The following is a 20,428-nucleotide window of genomic DNA, read 5'->3' as shown; positions in this document are numbered from 1 at the left end:
ACACGGCCCTGGAGGCTGTGAGTCCTGAGATGCAGCGTGGTGGGTCTGGTGGGGGCTTGCTCACCAGCTTCTGCTGCCTTCTCACAGGGCAGAGAGAGAGAAAGGTCTCTCTCCTTCTTATAGGGCCACCTATTGGGTTAGGAGACTACCCTCATGACCTCACTTAGCCTTAATTATCTCCTAACAACCTTATCCCATTGTACAGTCACCCTGTTGTTAGGGTTTTGACCTATGAATCTGGGGGTGGGGGTGGGACACAATTTAGTCCACAGCAATGTCCCATGTCAGTGCTCTGGTGACACGAGAAGCTCCTGTCTCCACAGGGCTGAGGGACAGCTGTGCTCATATGTAAACACAAACTGGGGGTCCTGGGACCACAATTCAATCAGAGAGCTCAAAGAACTTTCTAGCTGGAGCCACAAAAGAAGCCACACCAAGCCTCTGGGTGTCACCCTTGCCATGTGCCCCTGCATAGAGGCTGTGTGGCAAAACGGCCTGAAGCTGCCCAAGGGACTGAGGAGGGCCAGGCAGTGCCCTGGGAGGGGAGGGAGGGGAGCCCTGATGGGGTCGCTGCTGTCTTGCTTTGCCAGGCTGATCCTGGGCTGGGCCTTCACCAGAACAGGCCACATCTACAGGGAAAGGATATGCGTCCAGCCTAGGAGATCCACCAGGGGCAGGGATGGGGAGGCAGTTCCCCTGCCTGCTGGGATTTTGCTGGGGAGCCGAGGGCTTCCAAGAAGGGCTGGGTGTTCTAAAGTGTGGGTTTCTGCAGCTTTGCTGGGCCACCCTGCTGTCTCCCTCTTCCAGGGACATGTGACCCACATCACACCAAGGCAACAACACATCAGCCATGGGGGCGTGACAGGAAGCCAAGGCCCAGGGAGGCCAGGGTGAGGGGCACACACTCAAGTACACCATCTCCTACCCATTGCCCCCTCTTTCTGGGCAAACCTGGGGGCCCCAGCTTCCCCTGTTTCTCCTGGGTCCCCTTTGAGTAAGTCATTAATAAGAGAGGGGAGAGGGGTGGACAGTGATCGGAGACCAGCGTTTCCAGAAGACTTGTCCCTAAGCTTCTCCTCTTCAATGAAAGGGTACTCTTGCCAAAAAAAAAAGTTTTGAAAGTGCTGCATAAGATAATATCTTTTTTGGACTTTTCAATGCACATTTAGCATCTTAAAGGCGGTGAGAAGGCCCGAGGAAGAAAAAAATTCATGTGACCTCTCTTATTGTGGCCAAGAAAGAGAGAGCTGCAGGTGCAGAGGATAACTGTCCCTGTCCACGGCAGCTGGCGTGCATACAGACCAGGATCCAGGGAAGAGGAGGGCGTTGGCAGTGTGCACCTGACAAGAGGACTTTCTCTGCTCAGCAGAGCCCTGGGCTGTCCCCAGGGGACCAAGAGCAAACAAGCAGCAGCTGCTCCACCACCCACCACCCATCCATGCTCCATGCCACCCAGAACAGTCCCTCTGCATCAGTACCTTGGCTCCTGGGGTCCCTGGCTCACCCTGTGTGAATAAAAAAAAAAGACAGACACAGGTAAAGAAATGGGAGAGAAAGAAAGATAGAGAGAGAGAGAGAGAGAAGTAAAAGAGCCAAGCACTGTGGGCATGTGGGGTGTCAGGGGACATGGGACAGTTCAGGCTTTCCTCTGCTCAGGCAGGAGCCCCAGGCCATGGGAGACCTCCTGAGCTGCTGGTCCTTAGAGGGTCCTTCCCTTCCCCTAGGTGAGGGGGTGGCAGGTGTGAGCCTGAGCAGGGGACCCAAAGGAAGGAGCGGAAGGATGGACATTTGGCTTGGACACAGCGCCCCCTTTAGGTAGACCTGCGCGGTGTTCTTCCAAGGTGCCCCTCTCCTACGTGGCCACCCAGTGGTGCTTAGGGTCGGGGTTCAGGGCAAGAACTCCTGCTGTCCTCTCTGAAGCTTCAGAAACATGGAGTTGCTGAATTATAGAGGGGGCGGCAACGGACTGGCTTCCCTTCGTGCACTGGCAGGCTCGGGAGGCCTGGTGAACCTCCCGTTGCAAGATGTCAACATCTGTCTTAAGGTTGTGCATCTGGCAGGAATGCTGCTTTTAGGAAAACGCTTCCTCATCCTGCTGCCCTCTCCTCAGTCCAGTGGCCCCCCCACGGAGCCCCTGCTGCCCCAGCTGTCCTCCCAGGCCAGCTCTCCAAACCTGCCCTTGTGTAGAATTCCAGCATCCACTGACCTTCATCCCGGCCACAGCGATCCCAGGAGCCCCCTGGCAGAGAGAAAAAGAGGCATGAAAGCTTTCTGCAGTTGGGGCAGCATGGAGGAAGCTCCAGGCCTTTCCAGGGCGGAGGATGTGAAGGAGGACTGCTCACTTCTGCTGGCTGCCCAGCATCCTCACCCCTGCGGAGTGCCCGACTCTGAGCTGCACCCACTGACCATGAGGCTCGGGCAGCCCAGCTGCCAGGCTTCCAAGAGGTGCAGCAGGGACCCCGGGTTGATAGGGCTACAGGGAGCTTCCCTGAAATGGAAGAGGGGCTTCACCAGAACATGGAAGAAGGAGAAGATGGGAGGGGGAGGGGCAGGAATGGAGACCCCAGGGGAGGGGAGAATTGCAGATGACACAAAACGAAGGGCCTGGTTTTACCAGGTACAGTGAACCAGAGTGTGGACGTGGGGTCAGCCTCACCCTTAACTCCCTGGACCTTTGCCTTATGGGTTAGGGATGGCTGGGAACGAACCCACATTTATATAAATTCAAGATGACCTACATAGGTGAACAGGTGACCCACAGTGCCACTTAGTAAGTCCTCAGGGAAGGTGATTTTTGAAGGGTCCCTTCTTTTCACCACAGCCAGAGCTGAGTGACCTGAGAAGTCCCTTTATGACCAGACACCCAGGTGGAGGCCTGGCCACATGGGGGGCACCGACGAGAGATTGCTCATGGGCCAAAAAGAGCCCCACCCCTCCCCTGTCTGGGGGACAGGCCAGCGGGACAGGGGAGAGGGTCCAGGGAGGAAGTGTGCACCCCGTTCCCCAGCAGGGTGCAAGAGGAAGGAGGCCCAAGAAGGAACCAGGACTCAGGGGGATTCCCCAGAGTTTGGGAGAGAGAGCTGGGCACTGGGGAGGGGCCTTGGGGCCGCCTGGGGGGCTTGAGGGACAGGTACCTTGGCTCCGTGCTTGCCCGGCATCCCCGGCATCCCCCGTTCTCCCTGGAGGAAGAAAGAAGAGAAACAATGAGAAAAGGACCAGATGCTGGCCGGGCCGTGCAAGGAGGTCCAGCTCTGAGGACCCCGCTGTGGGCGCAGCCGCGTGGACCACAGCCCTCGGCTGTGTGACGTCAACTCGCAGAAGGACCAAGCTATGATCCTGCAGGAAGGGCCCCCATGGAGGCCAGCCTGGTGGAATCTTAGTGGGAGGTGATGTGCCCAAGATCTTCTGCCACCGTGTGACCAGGCAGGGTCTGAAGTGTGGTGCAGCCCACGTGGCTGCTTACCAACAACAGCCTTCCCTTCGGCCCCCGTCTGGAGGTTTGCGCCCCACTTTAATTCCAGCAGGCTGCCCAGCAAGGTTCCTGTCGGCTGGGCCAGATGCGGCCTTGCTCTATCTCTTCATCTGAGGGTCTTTTCCTCCCCTGTCACTAGGTCTAATGCTTCTCAGTGGGTCTGGGCCTGGGTGCTGCCCATCTCTCTGAATCCTTTCCTGCTCCTGTTCATCCAGAAGCTTCTGCTGAACTGTCACCTGCCTGGGATGTCACGGGTCTGCTCTGCCACCTCAGCACTTCCCCTCTTTACCTTCAACCTCTTTGTGTCCCCCTGAAAATGCCAGATCTACAGGGGGGTGGGTGGGAGTGAGATCAGGAAGAGGACACACGCCACAAGGAGGTGAAGCTGGAGGTGAGTGGGTGACCCGGGACTATAACTGCTCTGTCGGGGGAGGGGGAGGGCCACTCCTGTCTCTACGAGCTGAATTCCGCATGATGGCCCAGCAGGAAGCTGCAGTTGGGCCCAGAATGTTGTCCAGCAATAGGTGACAGCTGCCAGGCTGCTGCAGTCTCCCCGGCCTGAGGGCCTGTGCTGCAGATGGGCAACCGGAGCCCTGACAAACCCTGCTCCCGGTGAGCTGTCCCCAGGGTCTGAGTGCCATGGTCTGCAGGCCAGTCTGCAAACCTCTCAGGCTTCTAAAGGCAGAGGGGCATCTGGTCCCACCTGCCCCCGCCCCCTCGATTTCCAGCTGCCCCCTCTGCCCTCTCTGCCATCTTGTAGGAAGTCCTAGTCCACCCTCATCCTGGCCAAGGCCAATGCGACCTCCCCCTCTTCCTCCACTGGCATCCAGGCAGTTTCCCGACACAGCCTGGGTCCCGAGACCCCCAGCTCAGACACCCGCTGCCCCTTCCTTCCTAGCCTTGTCACCTGGCATTCTGTGTGCGTCGGCTCCTATGGGCACCCCTGGAAACACCACCAGTCTCGTGACTCTACGCCTTTCTATTTCCTCAACTCAAAACTCGTCAACACCACGGCTCCATGAAGCCCTTTGCTACCCGCCGCCCCACGGCCCAGTGCTGGCTCCTCGGGCCACCACTTCACATCTGCAATCTGCACACAAAGAGTCACATCAGCCTGTGGTGACGTCACCTTCATCCTCTTCAGGGCCAGTTTCTGAATTCTGTCAAAGGCCAGAATTTTTACCTTCAAATGCTAGAGCCCTCCTTCACCCTGACCCCACTAATGTCCCCTCATCCACAGGTGGGGGAGGCTGAGCTGGACTCAGGAGGTGGCTGCAGCAGACAATGGGCAGTCCAGGTCTGCCCCAGTCACTAAGTCCCATCCTGCGGAAAGAGGCGCAGCCATCTCCTGCACATGCCCTGTCTGGCCCTGGGCTTCTCAGCTTTCCATCCTCCGGCTAGCGGACCTCCAAGCATCCCTTCTCCTGTGGAGCGATGCTCTTCCCGTCTCTTGGGTAAGCAACAGTGGCTCAGAGAGGCCAGGGATGACTGCCAAGTTCATGCAGGGGAGGACTTTGAACGCAGGCCTGTTGCCTGTTGAGGCCCAGGTACTTTTTCCTTGACTGCCCCAATGTCGGACACAATGCTGCTCCATCTGTCTCCATCAGATCGTTGCAGCAAGCTGAAAGCAGGACTGCACCCTGTCTTCTGGTTCCTCCGGTCTGTGGCCCTTAGGGGTGGAGGCAGTTCAGCTCACAGTGAAGGTTGCTTAGCCCAGTATGATGCGGGGCCTGCCTGGCATGTAGTTCTGCACTGTGGCCAGCAGAGGGCGGGATAGGATCTTGTCTAAAGTTGGCCGCGCTGGTGCTCAGAGGCTCTTCTCAGGAGCGTCAGCTGAGGGACTCTGTCACTCTTTCCTTTGGAGGACCAGGGTCCCTTGCTAACACTCCAGGTGACTCAGCCTGGAGCCCCCAGATAGAATCCTCTGTGGGTGGGGTACAGGTGGGAAGTCAACTTATGAGCCCCTGACCACTCAGGGGCCTCTCCCCACCTTCCTCTCTCTCTCCCTCAGGTTTTCCCCAAGGTTCCTGCCCTTTGTGGGCATCTGTGTGACTATTTGCAGGCTGCTTTCCCTCTCTGGGCCCATCTTCTCATTTTCACAGTTAGATTAGACGGAAGCCTGCTCCCCTGCCCTTCCCCAGCCACCAGCCCTGCCCTGGCTCCTCTGCACCGCGCTCAGGAGAGGGGCCAAAGCTGGAGTGACGACATTTTACTAGGTTGGTGGCTCCTGAAAAAGGCTCCGCTGGGGAGGGAGACTCAGCTGTGAATCAAGATGCAGCTCTAGGAGGGGCCTGGGGGCTCTGCTCTCCCCTCCTCCTGCCCACGGTGTTGCGAGATGCGCGGACACCCCTGCAGGGGAGAAGCACCCTCAAACTGGAGAGCAGTTGGAAGGGTGGGGCCTGCTTCACGCTCTGCTCTGAAGAGACTGTGCAGAAAAAATATGGGGCGAGAGGTTTCCAGGCTCAGTGGAACTGTCCTCAGCCCAGAACGGAAGGACACACTGTGTGCTCCGGGTCCCCGGAGCCTCCTAGGGAAGCACCTCCTCGGCAGGGTGGCTGACCTTCGCCCCTTCCCTCCCCTCTGGGTCAAGTCTGTTCATTCTGCAGATGACCTGAGCTCCCTTGATCCCCCTCTCGGGCCCCACGCCTGCTTTGCTGGGCAGGAAGCAGGGGCTCCTGGTTGACCTCTACCCCTGCGGCTCGCTCCTCTCTCATTAGAGTCAGGCTCGGGGCTCCCGTCTGTGGGCTTGGCCTGCCTGACCTCGGGGTGGGGGCGGTGCTGAGTCTCTCCCAGAGCAGGAGACCTTGCTCCCTGGCGGTGGGTGGGTGAGGTGAGAGGGGGCCAGGGTCACCCAGGCAAGGGCACAGTGGCAGGAGATGGAGGGTTGGTTACGGAAGGAGGATAGGGATGCGCCTCTAACGGAGGAGCCATTCCTGTGTCATGTCCTTGTGAACTGTATCCAGAGCTCCCTTCTTTTCTGATGACTGTCTTATTTCAAAGTTTTGGGTTAGGAGTTGGGTGCAGTTTTGATCCACCGGCTCAGGACTGGGCGTGTCTTCAGATGCTTCTGGGCTCTGATTCTTCTCTGCTCCTGACTTCCTAGTCTCCCCAGTGGGGACCTGGGAGGCTCCCCACGGACTCTCAGCCCCCGATCTGGGTCATCTTAGGGTGCGGGAAGTGGGCATTCCAAGAGTTACAAAGGGTCTTGGTCTATTTGTGTGGCATGCAGTTGCAGAAACTGTGACTCTTAGGTGGCTGGCCCCCCACTGGAAGGCTGGCACTTTAAACTTGATGCCCAGAACCAAGACCTGGAAAAGGCGGGCTGCAGTTGCTGAGGCTGAGGAGGCCCCCGGGTAGGACCCGCGGTGAGAGAGGCGGCCCTGCATGATCTCAAAGGCCTGTCCCCGCCCCAGCCTCCACTTAGGAGCTGCCCCTCAGGCTCCGGGCAGGGTGGGGGTGCTGCACTTGAGCGCAGGGCAGCATCAATAGGTCCTCTGTTCTGCGCAGCTTCCAGGTGGAAGACGCATCCTTCAGGAGATGACAGGCCCGAGCAAGCGCTTTGGAGTGCGCAGGCTGCGCTCTGGTCTCCTAGGAGTGGCTTCTTAATTGGTGATTTACCGTCGGTTGAACGAGCTAGCGGGGCAGGGACTTGGCAAGGAGACGGTCTAGAGGGAGGTGGGGGGCTTCAAGGTCAGCTCCCAGTCCAACAAAGGTCAGGCCAGGAAACTCTGGGACATGCTGGATCCCTCTAACCTGAAGCCTGGGCTTTTGTGGTAGGCAAGGTCTGGGTGGGGAGGGCCCTGGGCCGAGGGCGAGGAACACAGAGTCTTTGTTCTCTGTGGGGAGGAGGAAGGGCCAAGAGTGGGGGTGAGGGGCTGGGGCCAGCAGGCGGGCACACCTGGACCAGGGCCCTTTCCTGGACTGGAAAAGATGGCAGGGGTGGGGTGCACTCTTGCCTTTCTCCCCCCATAAAGAGTTCCCAGGCCTCCCTTCCGGGAAAAAGGCAGCTCAGTTCCTGCTTCCCTGCCCCAGGCAGTCTCCAGACCAATAAGGACCGGAACCACGGAAATCCCAGGTCCTCCGGTAATTAGGGCCGGCAGGAAGTGATCTAGGGAATTACCGGGGTCGGGCGCCCCATTGAAGGCCAGGGCTTTGGAAGGGCGGCTGGCTTGTAATCTCAATTTGAGATCGGTTGATTTTGTAGTTAGTTCCAAAAAGAAAAGTCAGCTCTAATTAATCTGTGGACTTTGGAGTGCAGAAGAAACAGGGCTCAGAGAGCACAGGGTGGGGGCTGAGTCCCTTCAGCCCCCGGGGGGCCTCAGATCTGGGACTGGTGTCTCCGTTTTCTGATCTGCTTTAATTTAAATGGTCTGGACATCCCCACTGAGATTTCATGGCTTTGAAAGAAAATGCTGTCCCTACCCGCAGACTCCCATCTGTCCGGAGTCCTCTGCTGCATGGGAACGCCCCTGGAGGCCCGGGGTCACTCTGGCCCTCTAGGAGCAGCAGGGGTTCAGGGAACTTTCAGGAGTCGCTGTTGCAGAGGGGGAGACCAGCTGCCTGGCAGTACTGGACGTCAGGGACAGTCCCCACTGCCTGGGGAATCACTGGAGGGGCTGCTAGTGAGAAAAGCCCTCCACTTCCTTAGTCTTTGACTAAACAAGACACCAAGCCCCCGGGATTCTGCTTCAGGTTCGCCACACAGAGCTGGAGGCTCCAGATGGCCTGAATCCGGTCATGGCCTTCTTATAACTACAGCTCAGCTTCCACCTCTGCTTTCTTCCATGGAACGAGAAGGAGGAAGGTTGACTGGAAATCCCGGGATCCCTGAAGCCCATATGACACAGGGAATAAAGTCATTCAGAGGAAGGCCTTGGGGTCAGATATCCCCGGCTCTGCCACTTTTTGTCTGTGGGCCTGGGGCTAGAGACTCGTGCTCACCTGTAAGTTGGGCATAGGAGTGAGGCCCATCTCACATTTCATGGGGAGGCCATGAAATGATGCTTACCGAGAGCCTGGGACACAGCCTGGTCTGAGGAGGAGCCTCAGAAAGGCAGTCATAGCAACACAGCTCAAGGTTCTACACAGTGATGTCCCCCGCCTGGTCCCTCCCTCTGACTGGCAGGTCAGAATCATCATACCCCAGGGCTGCTCATGGGCTCTCCTCCCTGGGTGTCCCTCCTCTGAGGACTGTCCTCAAGGCCTCCTGGAGTAAGGGCGATCGCCAGCGGCTCTGGCATCCGGGCTGCCCTGGTCTGGGGCTGTAGAACCTGCAGCCTGCAGGGGGCACTGTGGGTAGCAAGCCTGGCCCTCCACGGGAACCCCGAGGCTGACACCCCGGGGCACCTCCCCTGCCGGACAAGAACCAGCTCTGATACACTTGGAGGTGCGCTCACATCAGGTTTTGTGACCCACATAGTCTGATGATGCTCATCGATCCTCTTGAGAGAGAGACGAGGTTGTAAAGCTTTACACACACTTTGGGTCTCGCCGCGTATTTAAAGTAGATCCATGTCATAAATCTGGATCAAATTGGTACCGCATGGTTGTTCCACAATACTCGCAGTGTCTAGGCTAGGCGGGAGGGCTGGCCCGAGTGGCACGGACTGCTGACCACGCTGGGCTTTGATCTGGAGGAGCCTGTGGAGGAGCTGGCCTTGCTGGCCTTTGAGAGGACACCAGGCTCAGTCCAGCAGTGGGGTTGTGGTAGCAGTGGACGGAGCTAATCCCCGGCAGGCTGAGAAGTTCAGTTCTACCCTGGACTGAAAGAAGCCTCCCTGCTCCTGGGTCAAGTGAAGCTCCCGTGGTGGTCCCTGCATTACCCCTTGGGTCCCCTCACACCCTGACAGCAAGGGGCAGCCACGTGGTCTCTGTCACAGGCTCCTGGCTCCAGCTCCTCTCTGGGGTGGCGGGGCAGGAGCATGTGTGACCACGCCCCCTTCACATTCGGGCTTCACCCAAGCAGAGAGCAGAAAGCAGAGAGGGAGGGGGACTGCTGGCTCAGGAGGGAGGCGGGGAGATCAGCCTCCCCATCCCAGAGCAACCACAGGAAGGATGGCCTAAGGCTGCCCTCAGGCTTCTCATTCAGCAAGGGCATGCATTAGCTGTATGACCTTGGGCAAAGGGCTAACCTGTGAGCGGCTCATCTGTACAGTGTGTAGGAAGTGCTCTAACCATTGGGCCATAAGGACCAAATGAGACAGGTGTGGTTGAACTCTGGCCAACCTAGAGATGTGAAGCACAGCAAACTTGTCTTTGGGTTTCAAAGATAAAAAAACAAACCAAAACAAATACCACTCTTCATCTCAGAATTCTGAGGGGAAACAAATTTCCATCTAGACATGGCAGCCACGAGGGTCAAATCACCTACATCCCAGTGGGGCTGAGGTACGACCCCACATCCTTGGGGGCGGGACCCTCTGGGGCTGTCCTAGGCTGGGAGCCACCTGCCTGTAGGAGGCTGATGGGTGCAGGAGCCTTCCAGAGAGTCAGAGAAGCAGTGAGGGGGAGCCATGTCCCCAGCCCCTCCACGCTGCATGAGAAGCAGCCTCCGGGAGGAGCAGAGCGGGTGGTCTGGCAGGGGAAGAAGGGACGAGAGGCGGCGCCAGTCCATCAGGGAGAGGAGGGCCTTCCTTCTCCTCTGTTCCTGTGAGTCCTAAGAGGGCCGATGCCTCCGACAGCCCTGGATGTGGGTTTAAAAGACTTGGACAAAGGCAGAGGGAGCCAGAGTCTCCTCACAAGGACAAAGGCAGAGGGAGCCGGAGTCTCCTCACAAAGCCGGGAGCTGCTCCTCGAGCCAAGGTGCAGCCGGTGTGTCCCCAGGAAGCCATGGCTTCCCTGAACTGGAAGGGATGGTAATCCAGCCTCCCATCTTAACACAACTCGGGCAGTATTACCCACCCTGCACTTGAACATCTCGGGGAGGGGGCCCCCTACCCACCTGCCTTCCCTCCCTCCCTCTGTCGCAGGGAAGCTGGGAAGCTTCCTCTTCCTGAGGCATTTGCTCCATCCCTAGTCCCTGGAAAGAAGGATGACCAGCATGTGACGCCCTCAGGGAGCCTCCTTCTCCCCCAGAGCAAACCTGGGGCCAGGAGCTGCCCCACGACACTGTTTTCTCTGCACAGTCGAGGCAGCCAGAGCCGAGTGATCCTTACTACGATCTGCACCTAGGGTTGCCACACTCCTGGCCCCGGTGCTCCAACACCACGCACCGCGGCCCTCAGCCGAGGCCTCGGCATCCCCAGCACAACAGGCTCCCAGGTTCCTTTTAGGAGGAACCGGACTTCAGGTTTGCAGCAGATGCAGGCGCCCACCATGGTATGATGCCAGCTAGGGGCATCACCATGACCCCTGGGGACCCTCTTTCAGCCCCTCAGCCCCCTCATGCTGGAAAGAGCTGGTCTGGCTTCTAATGGGAAAACCAACTCTGAGCTGCACCGGGAGGCAGTAAATTTTGTGTCTGCACGAGTGGATAGAGGCGACCGTGGGAGCTATAATTTCCACTTTCTGACATAATGCAAACTTCTCAGTTTATGTAGAACTAATTAAAGATCTCTCGGGTCTCCCCATTTCACCCACCAAGCACCCATAAAATAACGTGGTGATGGCAGCCGCCCTGTTGCAGCGAGTGAGGAATGTGTTTCTTGGTAGAATGGGTCCTCCCTTTCCAACAGCCCTCTCCCTCCTGGTGCCGCTCCTTCCTGCCTCTTCTCCTTCTGGAAGGCTTTGGAAGCTTCCCGTTCCTGGATTGGAGGGCAAGGATGAGCTCCTAGCAGCAGGTGGGACTGGAAGAACTCAAATCTGAACTTGAATCCTTGCTGGGCTACTTCTAAGCCATGGTGCTAGCCTCAGTTTCCCATTTATTAAATAGAAGCATGGCCGTGCCAATCTGCTAGAAATAGATCAGGATGGTGCGTGGAGTGAAGCAGGTGTTCAGTAAGTAGTGACTATTATGAAAATTATTCCTGTGCTCTTACAGGAATTGTAATGACTGCTCCTGTGCCTGTGCTCAAATTGTTTCCTGTCTAAAATACCATTTCCCTTCAAGTTGGCTGGCTGAAAGGATGACAGGAGTGCATTGGGAACGGCCACAAATGCTCTGCGCTTCCTCTGAGACTAAGACCTGAACCATGCTGAGGCACGGGACTGGGTCATGTGACTTGCGTTGACTGTAAGGGCATTCAAAAATGTGATGTCAGCAGATGCTGGGAAGGTGCTCGTACCCTGGGACTTGCTCATTTTGAATGCTGTCCTGGGCCTGCCATGCTGGAGGGAAGCCTGTGGAACTGGAGGATGAGGGCCATGTGGAAGAGAGCCGAGGCCCCCAGCCAGCATCGACTATCAGACACAGGATGAGGCCATCCTGGTCCTCTAGCTGCCATCTGATAAGCAACCCCATGAGCAAGGCCACGTGAGACCAGCAGAACTCCCAGGTCACCAATCCATAAATCATGTGGAATAAATATTGTTTTAAGCCAGACATGTGGGATGGTTTGTTACGCAGCAATAGCTGACTGACATGGCTCCCCACTCATCAGAGTTGATCTTCTCCCTGGGCACTTCTGGAACCCCTCCCTATCTGGATCCCCCCTGTACCCACAGAGCATCTTGCAAGGTACTGTTTTGTTGCATCACCTCTATTTGGACAGGAATGCATCTGCCTCCTGATCTGGTAGCTGCCAGAGAGCAGGGTGGTCCCATCATGGTCCCCCAAGCTCAGCATGGAACTCTGCCGAGGGAGGGTCCTGTAATCTTTCTTCTACTTATCAGACCTTCAGGGGGCCAGTCCAGACATGGCCACCCAGGTGGGCATGAGGGATCCTCCTGAGCCTGAGGGATGCCAGGCCCACTTACCTGCCCAAAGTCCTCCCGCCTTTGCCCCTCTCCTTTCCCAGGTGGAAATACTAAACCTGCTCAGGCAACCTCTCGAGTGACGTGCTGCTCATGCTGGGTGGTTCCTGTCCAAATGCACGGTGCATAACCAAGTCCCAGCACTGTGCTCTGTGGGGTCCCCCATGGTGCCCAGGGACTGGATTCTCCCCTCTGTCTTACCTTCCGGCCATGGTAACCCTGGATCCCTGGGTCTCCCTGGGAAGAAAGAGAAGGCTATCAGGTGATTTTTCCAATTCTGAAATGGCCAGTGCCGCTTCCCATACAATACCACTTCTCTTCCTCCCGAGACTCCAAATCCTTCTAGGAACCCCTTCGACCTCCACCTCCAGCCATCCCTGGGGCAACAGTCCTTCGAGACTGTTCTGCTCATCAACACAGCCCTGCTGTGCAGTGGCTGAGGCATGCTGGGAAGGGCCAACTTGGCAGGGAATCAGGACCCTTGGCCATCAGTTCTGGTTCTACCAACGACTCTATGGAACCTGGACAAGCCCCTTTTCCCCAGGGTGCTCAGCGTCCACATTCGTAACATGGAAGGGCGGAATCAGTGCCCTGTCCCCAGAGCCTCGGAGTCCTTGGCTTCAAAGGGAGAGCGTCTTTGACATTGTGGGCTTCCATGCAAGGTTTCATAAGAGACCAGGTGACTCCAGAGGTGGCTTCCCGCTCTGTAACCTTGTGGAACCCTATTTATTGGGATGTTGTGATGGTGTCACGGGCATCCGCCTTGAGCTTCCGAGGAGAGTGTAAACTCCTCGGCCGACAGGACTGTGCTTCCTACGGCAGTGGCTGCTCAGGCTGTGTCAGCCTGAACCCACAGGAAGGGCAGGAGGCGTTGGAACCAGAGTAGCTCCTGAGGGGACGGTGGGGAGTTGGAAATGAGCCGAGCTGTGTCGTCTCTCGGCTCCTTCCTCAGTCCCCTCCTGCGGGGAACCTCCCACCTGTTCACTGCACCACCCAGGAGGACACTCACCTTCGGTCCAGGAGGCCCAGGTAAACCCTGTGGAAGAAGAAATAGGTGAGTGGGATGGTTTCCACTGGTCAGGAGGCTGGGTGTGTTTCCACTATAGGGAGGGCCACGGTGGCCCCCAAACAGCCATAACGAGAGGACAGGTGTGCTGGAGAGTAGTTCCAGGGCACCCAGAAGGGCATCTGAAACCTGCAGAGGGCACATGGGGACAACGGGCTTTTGTCCCCTTTGGAGCCATGTGGGCATCGTGGGTGACTCCACTGGGCTCGCCCACTGGAAAGTAGGTCAAGTGACCTCAGTTAAATTGACCGTGTGGTGTGGTCTAGAGCCTCACCCACCCACCTCCTAAGTGGGACCCCTCCCTGGAAAGCGGACCATACCCAGCAAGGCCTCAGTTTTGCCCTGACCCTACCCACCTGCGGAGGAGCTTGCTGCCTCCCTCTGCCCAGGGTACTGAGACCACGGCGGCTGGCTGTGGTGAGTTGGGGGGTCCAGGGGCCCCTGGAAGCCCGAGGCGGAGGCCGGGGGAGGCGGGCTCCACCTTGGTCTCGGGCGTGGGTCTGGGAGGCAAACGTGGGTTGCAGAGAACCGCGATGCCTAGGTCTGGTCTTTCAGTTGGTTTAAGAACATGCTTTCTGGTTTTTTCCTTATAAACAACCTAACAAAGAAAACCGCCTGCGTGGGTGCATGAGGGTGAGCCCCATGTGCTGAGCAGGCGAGCGGCGGTCAGCAGAGAAGTGAATTCGGAGCACTTTGGTTTTCTTGGCTTGGTTTGGTTTAATTTTCTAAATGCACTTCCTTTCAGGTTTTCCATTTTCCCGTCTAAAGACTGGTGGAAGTTAGACTAATCTCCCTCTCTGGGCTCATGGGGAGAAATTTTAGAAATATTTCAAATCTGTGCTGGGGACCAAGCTGAGCCGGGGAACCAGCTTCCAGAACTTCGACTTTCACACTATGGTAACCGTCTTCCCAACAGAGCTGTCACTCAGCCCAGAGGGACCCTATGCTGAGCTTCAAGATTGGCCCCTGAGGCAGCTGAGGGGCCCCGGCTGGAGACTGATCTCGAATGTGGCCATACACAGTGAGAGCTGTTTGTCTGGAACACCCTGACCGGTGATCCACCTCTGAGATCTGTCTCAGAGCGACCCTCGGACAGGAGTACAGACATTTATGTTCCAGGATATGGATTGCACAAGTGGGCTCATTCGATAAGTTACAAATGGGCCCGGGAAACGTAAAATCACATCACGAGAGACTTTTCCGATACAGTACAGCTTCGTGACGTTAAGTGGAAAACTTCACATGCAAACTCTCAGGTGATCCAGAGCATTACTAACCTGGACCATGTTTAAGGCAGGTCTGTGTAAGGAGAAAAATGGAAGGACTCTCCACAACGTTAGCGGGGTGAACTCTGAATGTGGGGAAATGGACCACTTAAAACATTTCCCTCGTCTGTGTTCCTATTTTTTTCACAATGAGCACATGATGACTTTGTCACAAGAGAGAAAATACTTTTTCAACTCCTAGGAAGATCATTATTAAAAGGCAAGCCGATGTTGCCTTAACCCAATCCCTCTGAGGATATGCAAGGGCAGTCCTCTCTGTGAGAGGGGACCGCTCTCTGGAGAAGTCCAGCCACACGCTCAGTGTCCTACCGCTGCTCTGCTGTGCTAATGTGCTGGGGCGGAGAAGGGTCTTGGCCAGGCTCGAACATGGGCAAGGTGGGGGCCGCTGGGTTTGACCTGTCACTTGGAAGGGGGGGCCACTGAGTTTGACCTGTCACTTGGAGGGGGTCCCAGTAGGCCCCCGGGCTCCTCCCAGCGGAGGCCCTGCCAATTCTCTGACTGGATGCCGGTCCCTCTAACTGGCAGGAAGGTGGCCCAGCAGGGTGAAACACACGCACCCCAGAAGGCGTGTTCTCGTCCCCTCGTAGGCTTTCAGAACCACTGCCTCCGACTGGGGTTTCCCTGAGCCCAGGGGTCAGACACAGCCATGAGAGTGGCCCTGGAGATTTTCCCTCCGAGTCCCTCTCTGCTGAGGCTGGGAAAGGGGAGGCCTATTAGCAGTCTCCCGCTCCCACCCGGAAGGCCATGCGTGGACATGAACTCAGCAGATGTGCGTGCAGAGCTGGAGGGCAACAGGTGAAGGCCAGAGGTGGGCGGCTCCTCACACTGGCCACCATGGCCAGTAGTCTTGCCACGCTGCGTCTGCCTTTTAGGGGGAACCCCGGTTCCTGTTGGCTATTCAAGGTTTGGGGTTTCCAGAGAGTTCTTGGGCTGAATGATGAAGGAGAGAGGGAAGGGATACTTACAGGTGGCCCCATGGGCCCTGGCAGTCCTGGGTGCCCCAGAGGTCCACTTGGTCCAGGAGGGCCTGGTGGCCCTGGTGGGCCTTGGATGCCAGCCTGGCCCTGCTCACCCTGAGGTTCATTGAAGCAAAGGTTAGAGAGAAGACCCCTAGAGACAGCCCGGTCCCACCCCAGTACCATGCATCAGTGAGGCCCTGCCGTGGCTCTGCTGGGAAGTGACAGAGGGTGAGATGGTGGCCTGGTGGTGGTGATGCTGTGGTGCTGTGATGACATGCAGGGGCTGGTGGCAGCAAGAAGAGGGCAAACATGAGGTCCCCAGCAGCGGGGCTTCCAGAGAGAACTTTTCTGTGCAGGGCAGCTGGTCCCCAGGGCAGAGCCCTGTGTGGGTGGCAGTGGCAGGGAAGTGGGACGCAGCCCTCAGCAGCTCCCAGGCTGGCTGGATGTCCAGAGTCCAGACCAGGCGTTTGCCACCTCGGCCTCCCTCTGCTACCCTCTCTCTGTGTGTCCAGTCCCTTCACCTCACTCAGCCTCTCAGCCCCAGGATGGGAAGAGAGTCGCCTTGTCTCCTGCCTCAGCTTTGAGCTGTCCTTGAAGGTCAGGTCTAGATGATCAAACGAGACCTGCAGTTCGGAGGTCTCAGGATTTTGTTTGGCTTACTGTCTAATTCAACAGGAGATTTTTTGTAACCAATTTGGATTGGGGGCAACTGATAAAAAACAGAAAACTTGGAGCCCAGGGAACAGTGGACCCGCGTTCCTGCATCACGGAACGGCTGCCCCATTAAACCAACCTGTCCCTAGAATGTGCTGACAGCCCAGGAAGGCAAGGGTGGCCCTGCATTCCCTCATCAGCAGGACAGAGCCTGGTCCATGTGCCTTAGGTCTTGGGGGCAAGCCAGTCATCCTAGACCATGTCCCACGCTATGACATCGTTTTTCAAAAGACCCCTCCAGGAGGACCGGGGCTCAGCTCCTGTGGCGAGGGGCCATCCCTCGGCAGCTAAGCAGAGTGGCCGGTGGTGGGAGAGCTCCTGGACACAGCGGGCACAGGAGGCCCCAGTTCCAGGCTGCCCTTCCTGCTCAGTGGGGTCCCAGGGGCTGCACTGGGTCTCCTGCTTTTCTGTGGGAAGAGGGGAGCCCAAAAGGCTTGCTGCAGACTCCACGAGGGCTGTGGTGACTCTAGACAGGAGCAGACGGCCTGGGAGTGGGAGATGGACGATTTTAGCAATGCCTGCTGGCACCAGCTCACAGCTGGAATGTCCCGAGGCAGAGGATGCACCCAGCGGCATGGCTCTGGGGCCTGGGCCTCATCCTGCCACAGCTCCTGAGAAGCCACTTTAGGGCTCCAGGTGTCTGTCCACAGTGGAGGTGGAAGGTGCGGGGTGCGGAAATTGCTTCAGGGGTCACCCTTCCTCTGGTCTGCTTCATGTGGGTCGCTGACAGGTCCCAGGGGACCTGTGTTTCCTGAAGTCAGAGCTGCTTAACTAAACTTGGTCTTGAAGAGGGACCATTGTAACTTCCTTTCCAATCAGATTAAACCTGACTAAGCCCCTGCAGTCCTCGATCATCCTCAGAATCCTCTGCTTCCCTCCACTGTCTTAGATTCTCCAGAGTGTTCCTACATTTTTGAAGGATAATTCACCAGGCAGAGAAGGCTTGATCTGAATCAAGTTCCTGAGGTCCCTTCTGACCGTGAAATTCTAGAATCTTTCATGTCGCCAGTTCCATTTCACAGAAGGGAAACCGAGGCTCAGAGAAGTTGAGCTCTCACAGAGGTCACGTGGAGAATCCTGGTTGAAGCCAGGACCCCCGCTTAGAAGCCCAGACTCTATCTGTTCCATCTAAACAAGCCCCGGCAAGGGCGCACCTTCCAAGTCTCTGCACTTTGGAAATGCCCTCCAACACTGTCTGCTAAGCACAGCAGATCTTATGTAAAGTTTCCTCTTTCTACTCATCTTGGGCCATCTTGCAAAGCCTGTAAAACCAATATTGGTTTATCGAGAGGAAGTGGACAAGCTTTCTATGACCCATGATGACCCACGGCATAAAAAGCAGAGTTTGGAGCAGGCTGCAGAGGGGCCCCTCTTTTGCTTTGGAAAGCAGGTCAGGGCAGCACAGAAGGTTCTGGCTCAGCTACCCCTTGCGCTTGAAAAGTAACCTGCAGTGGCCTGAATGGAATCCTGGGCCCAAAGTGGGGATGGTGAGCATGGTGCCTGCCTCCGCCACTGGGGGATGCGTGGGGCGACATGAGATGATCTGCGTGGAATGCTCACGACAACGTCTGAACCCAGCCAGGGCGCCACAGAGGGCAGTGGGCACCCTGGTCACAAGGTGGCCGTGTGTGGGAATGGGCTCTGCTGCAGTAGGTCTGGCACAGGCAGGGCTGGGTGGCCCGGGGCTGCTCTGGGGGTGCATGGAGACTCTCGAGGATTTGGCCGGGGTCACCTGACACGCAGCCTTTGGCCTTGGGTCGCGGATGCATTGCGTGTCCGCTGTATTTTTAGCTATTCCCGGGAGTGATTGTGCACTTGGTGGGTCAGGGGCCTGCGCGCGCAGCCTGCAGTGCCTGATCCTGCCACCAGGCTTCCAGAGACGGCTCAGGGCCCGCCGCTGCCAGCATGCCTGTGCCGGGGCACTCGGCTCACAGTGTAAGGGTGGGGAGGGGCAAGGAAAGCAGCCCTGGGCTCCCTGGCCTGGAATCCAGCTGTGACCTTTTGGAGAGCAGGGGAGAAATTGCTTCATTTCCCATCCCAAACTCCTGGGTTAGCAAGGCAGGAAGAAGGAAGTAGTTGCTCACAGTGATCACAACTGGTGGTCCCTCTCCAAAAGCCCTCACCCCTCACACTCAGATTACAGGTGATCAGATGCTAAGCAATTCGTATTTCTAAGTATAAAGGATGAAGGTCTGACTGAGAGCCCTGGATGTGGGGTAGGAGACCTGGCTGCCTGTTCCAATTCTCCCTCTTGCTGTGTGTACAACTTCGGGTCAATTAGCTCTTTTCTCTGAGCCTCAATTTCCTTGTTTCCAAATATGAATAACAGCAACAACAGCAGCTAACCTTATAACACACTGCCAGGAACCATTCTGAGTATTTTGCATGTATGAAAATAGCCCTATGAAATAGACACTGTTATTATCCTTATTCTACAGTGAGAAACCGAAGCCCAGAGAGGTTAAGTAACTTGCTGAAGATCACCCAGCTATTCCTGGGAAAAGAACCTGGATGCAAATCCCTGCTCTGTGATTTATGGACTGGGTGACTTTGCTTCACTTACTTCGCCTCTTTGAGCCTTGAATGCCTCATCTGTGAAATAAGGATGATCATGCCTAATTCCCAAATTGAATTCTATTGAGAGAATTGAATAAAATCAGGCCCCAAAAGTGGTTTAACATGGTCCCTGGCCGCAGTGACAGCTGTAGCTGGTGGGGCTGGGTACTGTGCATTTTCATGTCTATGGTATGGGTCCATGTTGGTCAAATTAAATTTAAGCATCTTAGAGAGGTTCTGGCTCTGTCTACAGCCCCGGCCTGCCTGTCAGGGCCCCGAGAGCGGCTGAGTCCCTTGGGGAAGGCGGTGGAGGTCCGGCAAACAGAAGGTGTCTACCTGGAAGGTCCGCCTTTTAATGACGGGGGGTGGAGCCAGGCGCACGGAATTGAGAAGAGGCAGCAGCTGAGGAGAAAGATGAGGTGAAGGCCAGAGGGCAAAGGCCAAAGTTCGCAGGTATTCAGAACGATGCCGAAAGTCGCCAGGAGGGCAGAGTGGCCAAGGGGGTCGTAGGAGAGGAAGAGAGAAGAGAGATTAGCGTGAGCCTGGGGACCAGCGGGGAGGCATGGACAGGCACTCTCGGCTTGCCCGTGGACGGCACGGCTGGCCCTCCGAGGAGGGTGGCCCTCAGTCTGCTCCCTACCTTGGCCTCCAGGTTGGAGCCGGGTGCTGACCAGCAGCCCCGAGCATGGGAGAGTGGCTCCCTGGCCGAGCTGGGCTGCTGCGGCCCCTGACACACAGCCCAACATGGCACTGCCGGCCCCGCCTGTCCCTGCTTGGTGGACAGACGCTGACCACTGCAGACTCGGAGGCTCTGGCTTGGAAGCCACAGGACCAGCTAAATTGGTACTTGAAGCTAGGCGGGCGTGCGGCCCCCTTTGGGATCTTTTGGGAGGACGAGAAGGGCTGATGTCAGCTACTCTGTGGAGGATGTCAAGCTGGGGCCTGGGGCTGAGCCGGCCCAGGGTGTGGTGCCTGTGGGCTTGCTGAGCGCTGCCGAGGTCCCTCTCTGGGGCTGGTGGGTTGGAAAACGGGCGGGGTGAAGAGGACTCCGGAGTGGTCAACCACTGTTTTGGGGGGAGGGCAATTTGCAATCGCATTATTCAATGTGATTTTTTTTTTTTTTTTTCCCCAGTACTGGGGACTGAAAAACCAGGGCCTGACGCCTGCTAGGCAAGAGCCCTGCCACCGAGCGAACCCCACCAGCCCTTTAAATTTAATTTATTTTGAGACATGGTCTAAGTTGCCGAGGCTGGCCTCAAATTTGTGATCTCCTGCCTCGGCCTCCAAGTAGCTGGGAATACTGGTGTGTGCCACCAGGCCTGGTTTCTTAATGTGATTTTTTTTTTTATTAGTTCTTAAAGATTTTGCTGCTTCCTGTCCCTCTATCCATTGAGAGCTGAGTGACCCGTGGAAGCAGTTAGAATCTGTGTGCAAACAAAGATGGTTGAGAATCAACCACTTGTTGTCAAAAGCACTTCAACCCACTTTGACGGGGGCCCCCTGCAATGGGCCATAAGAACCAGGA

At 56.8% G+C, this 20,428-nt stretch overlaps 1 protein-coding gene across 1 annotated transcript in view; it reads right to left on the bottom strand.

The window, feature by feature from the left end:
• The window catches only part of Col13a1 (collagen type XIII alpha 1 chain), a 140,494-nt gene that overhangs the window by 35,342 nt on the left and 84,724 nt on the right, over nucleotides 1–20,428 (bottom strand). The window contains exons 14-20 of the mRNA XM_047553785.1: nucleotides 19,240–19,305; nucleotides 15,640–15,747; nucleotides 13,332–13,358; nucleotides 12,524–12,559; nucleotides 3,135–3,179; nucleotides 2,174–2,239; nucleotides 1,479–1,505 (exon numbers count right to left, since the gene is read on the bottom strand). Coding sequence (XP_047409741.1) covers nucleotides 1,479–1,505; nucleotides 2,174–2,239; nucleotides 3,135–3,179; nucleotides 12,524–12,559; nucleotides 13,332–13,358; nucleotides 15,640–15,747; nucleotides 19,240–19,305 — 375 coding nt within the window. The remainder of the gene's footprint in view (nucleotides 1–1,478; nucleotides 1,506–2,173; nucleotides 2,240–3,134; nucleotides 3,180–12,523; nucleotides 12,560–13,331; nucleotides 13,359–15,639; nucleotides 15,748–19,239; nucleotides 19,306–20,428) is intronic.

The sequence above is a fragment of the Sciurus carolinensis genome, chromosome 5 (assembly GCF_902686445.1).
Source record: "Sciurus carolinensis chromosome 5, mSciCar1.2, whole genome shotgun sequence".
Lineage (NCBI taxonomy): Eukaryota > Metazoa > Chordata > Mammalia > Rodentia > Sciuridae > Sciurus > Sciurus carolinensis.
The sequence above is the reverse complement of the archived record's forward strand: the minus strand, read 5'-3'. Positions and strand labels throughout refer to the sequence as shown.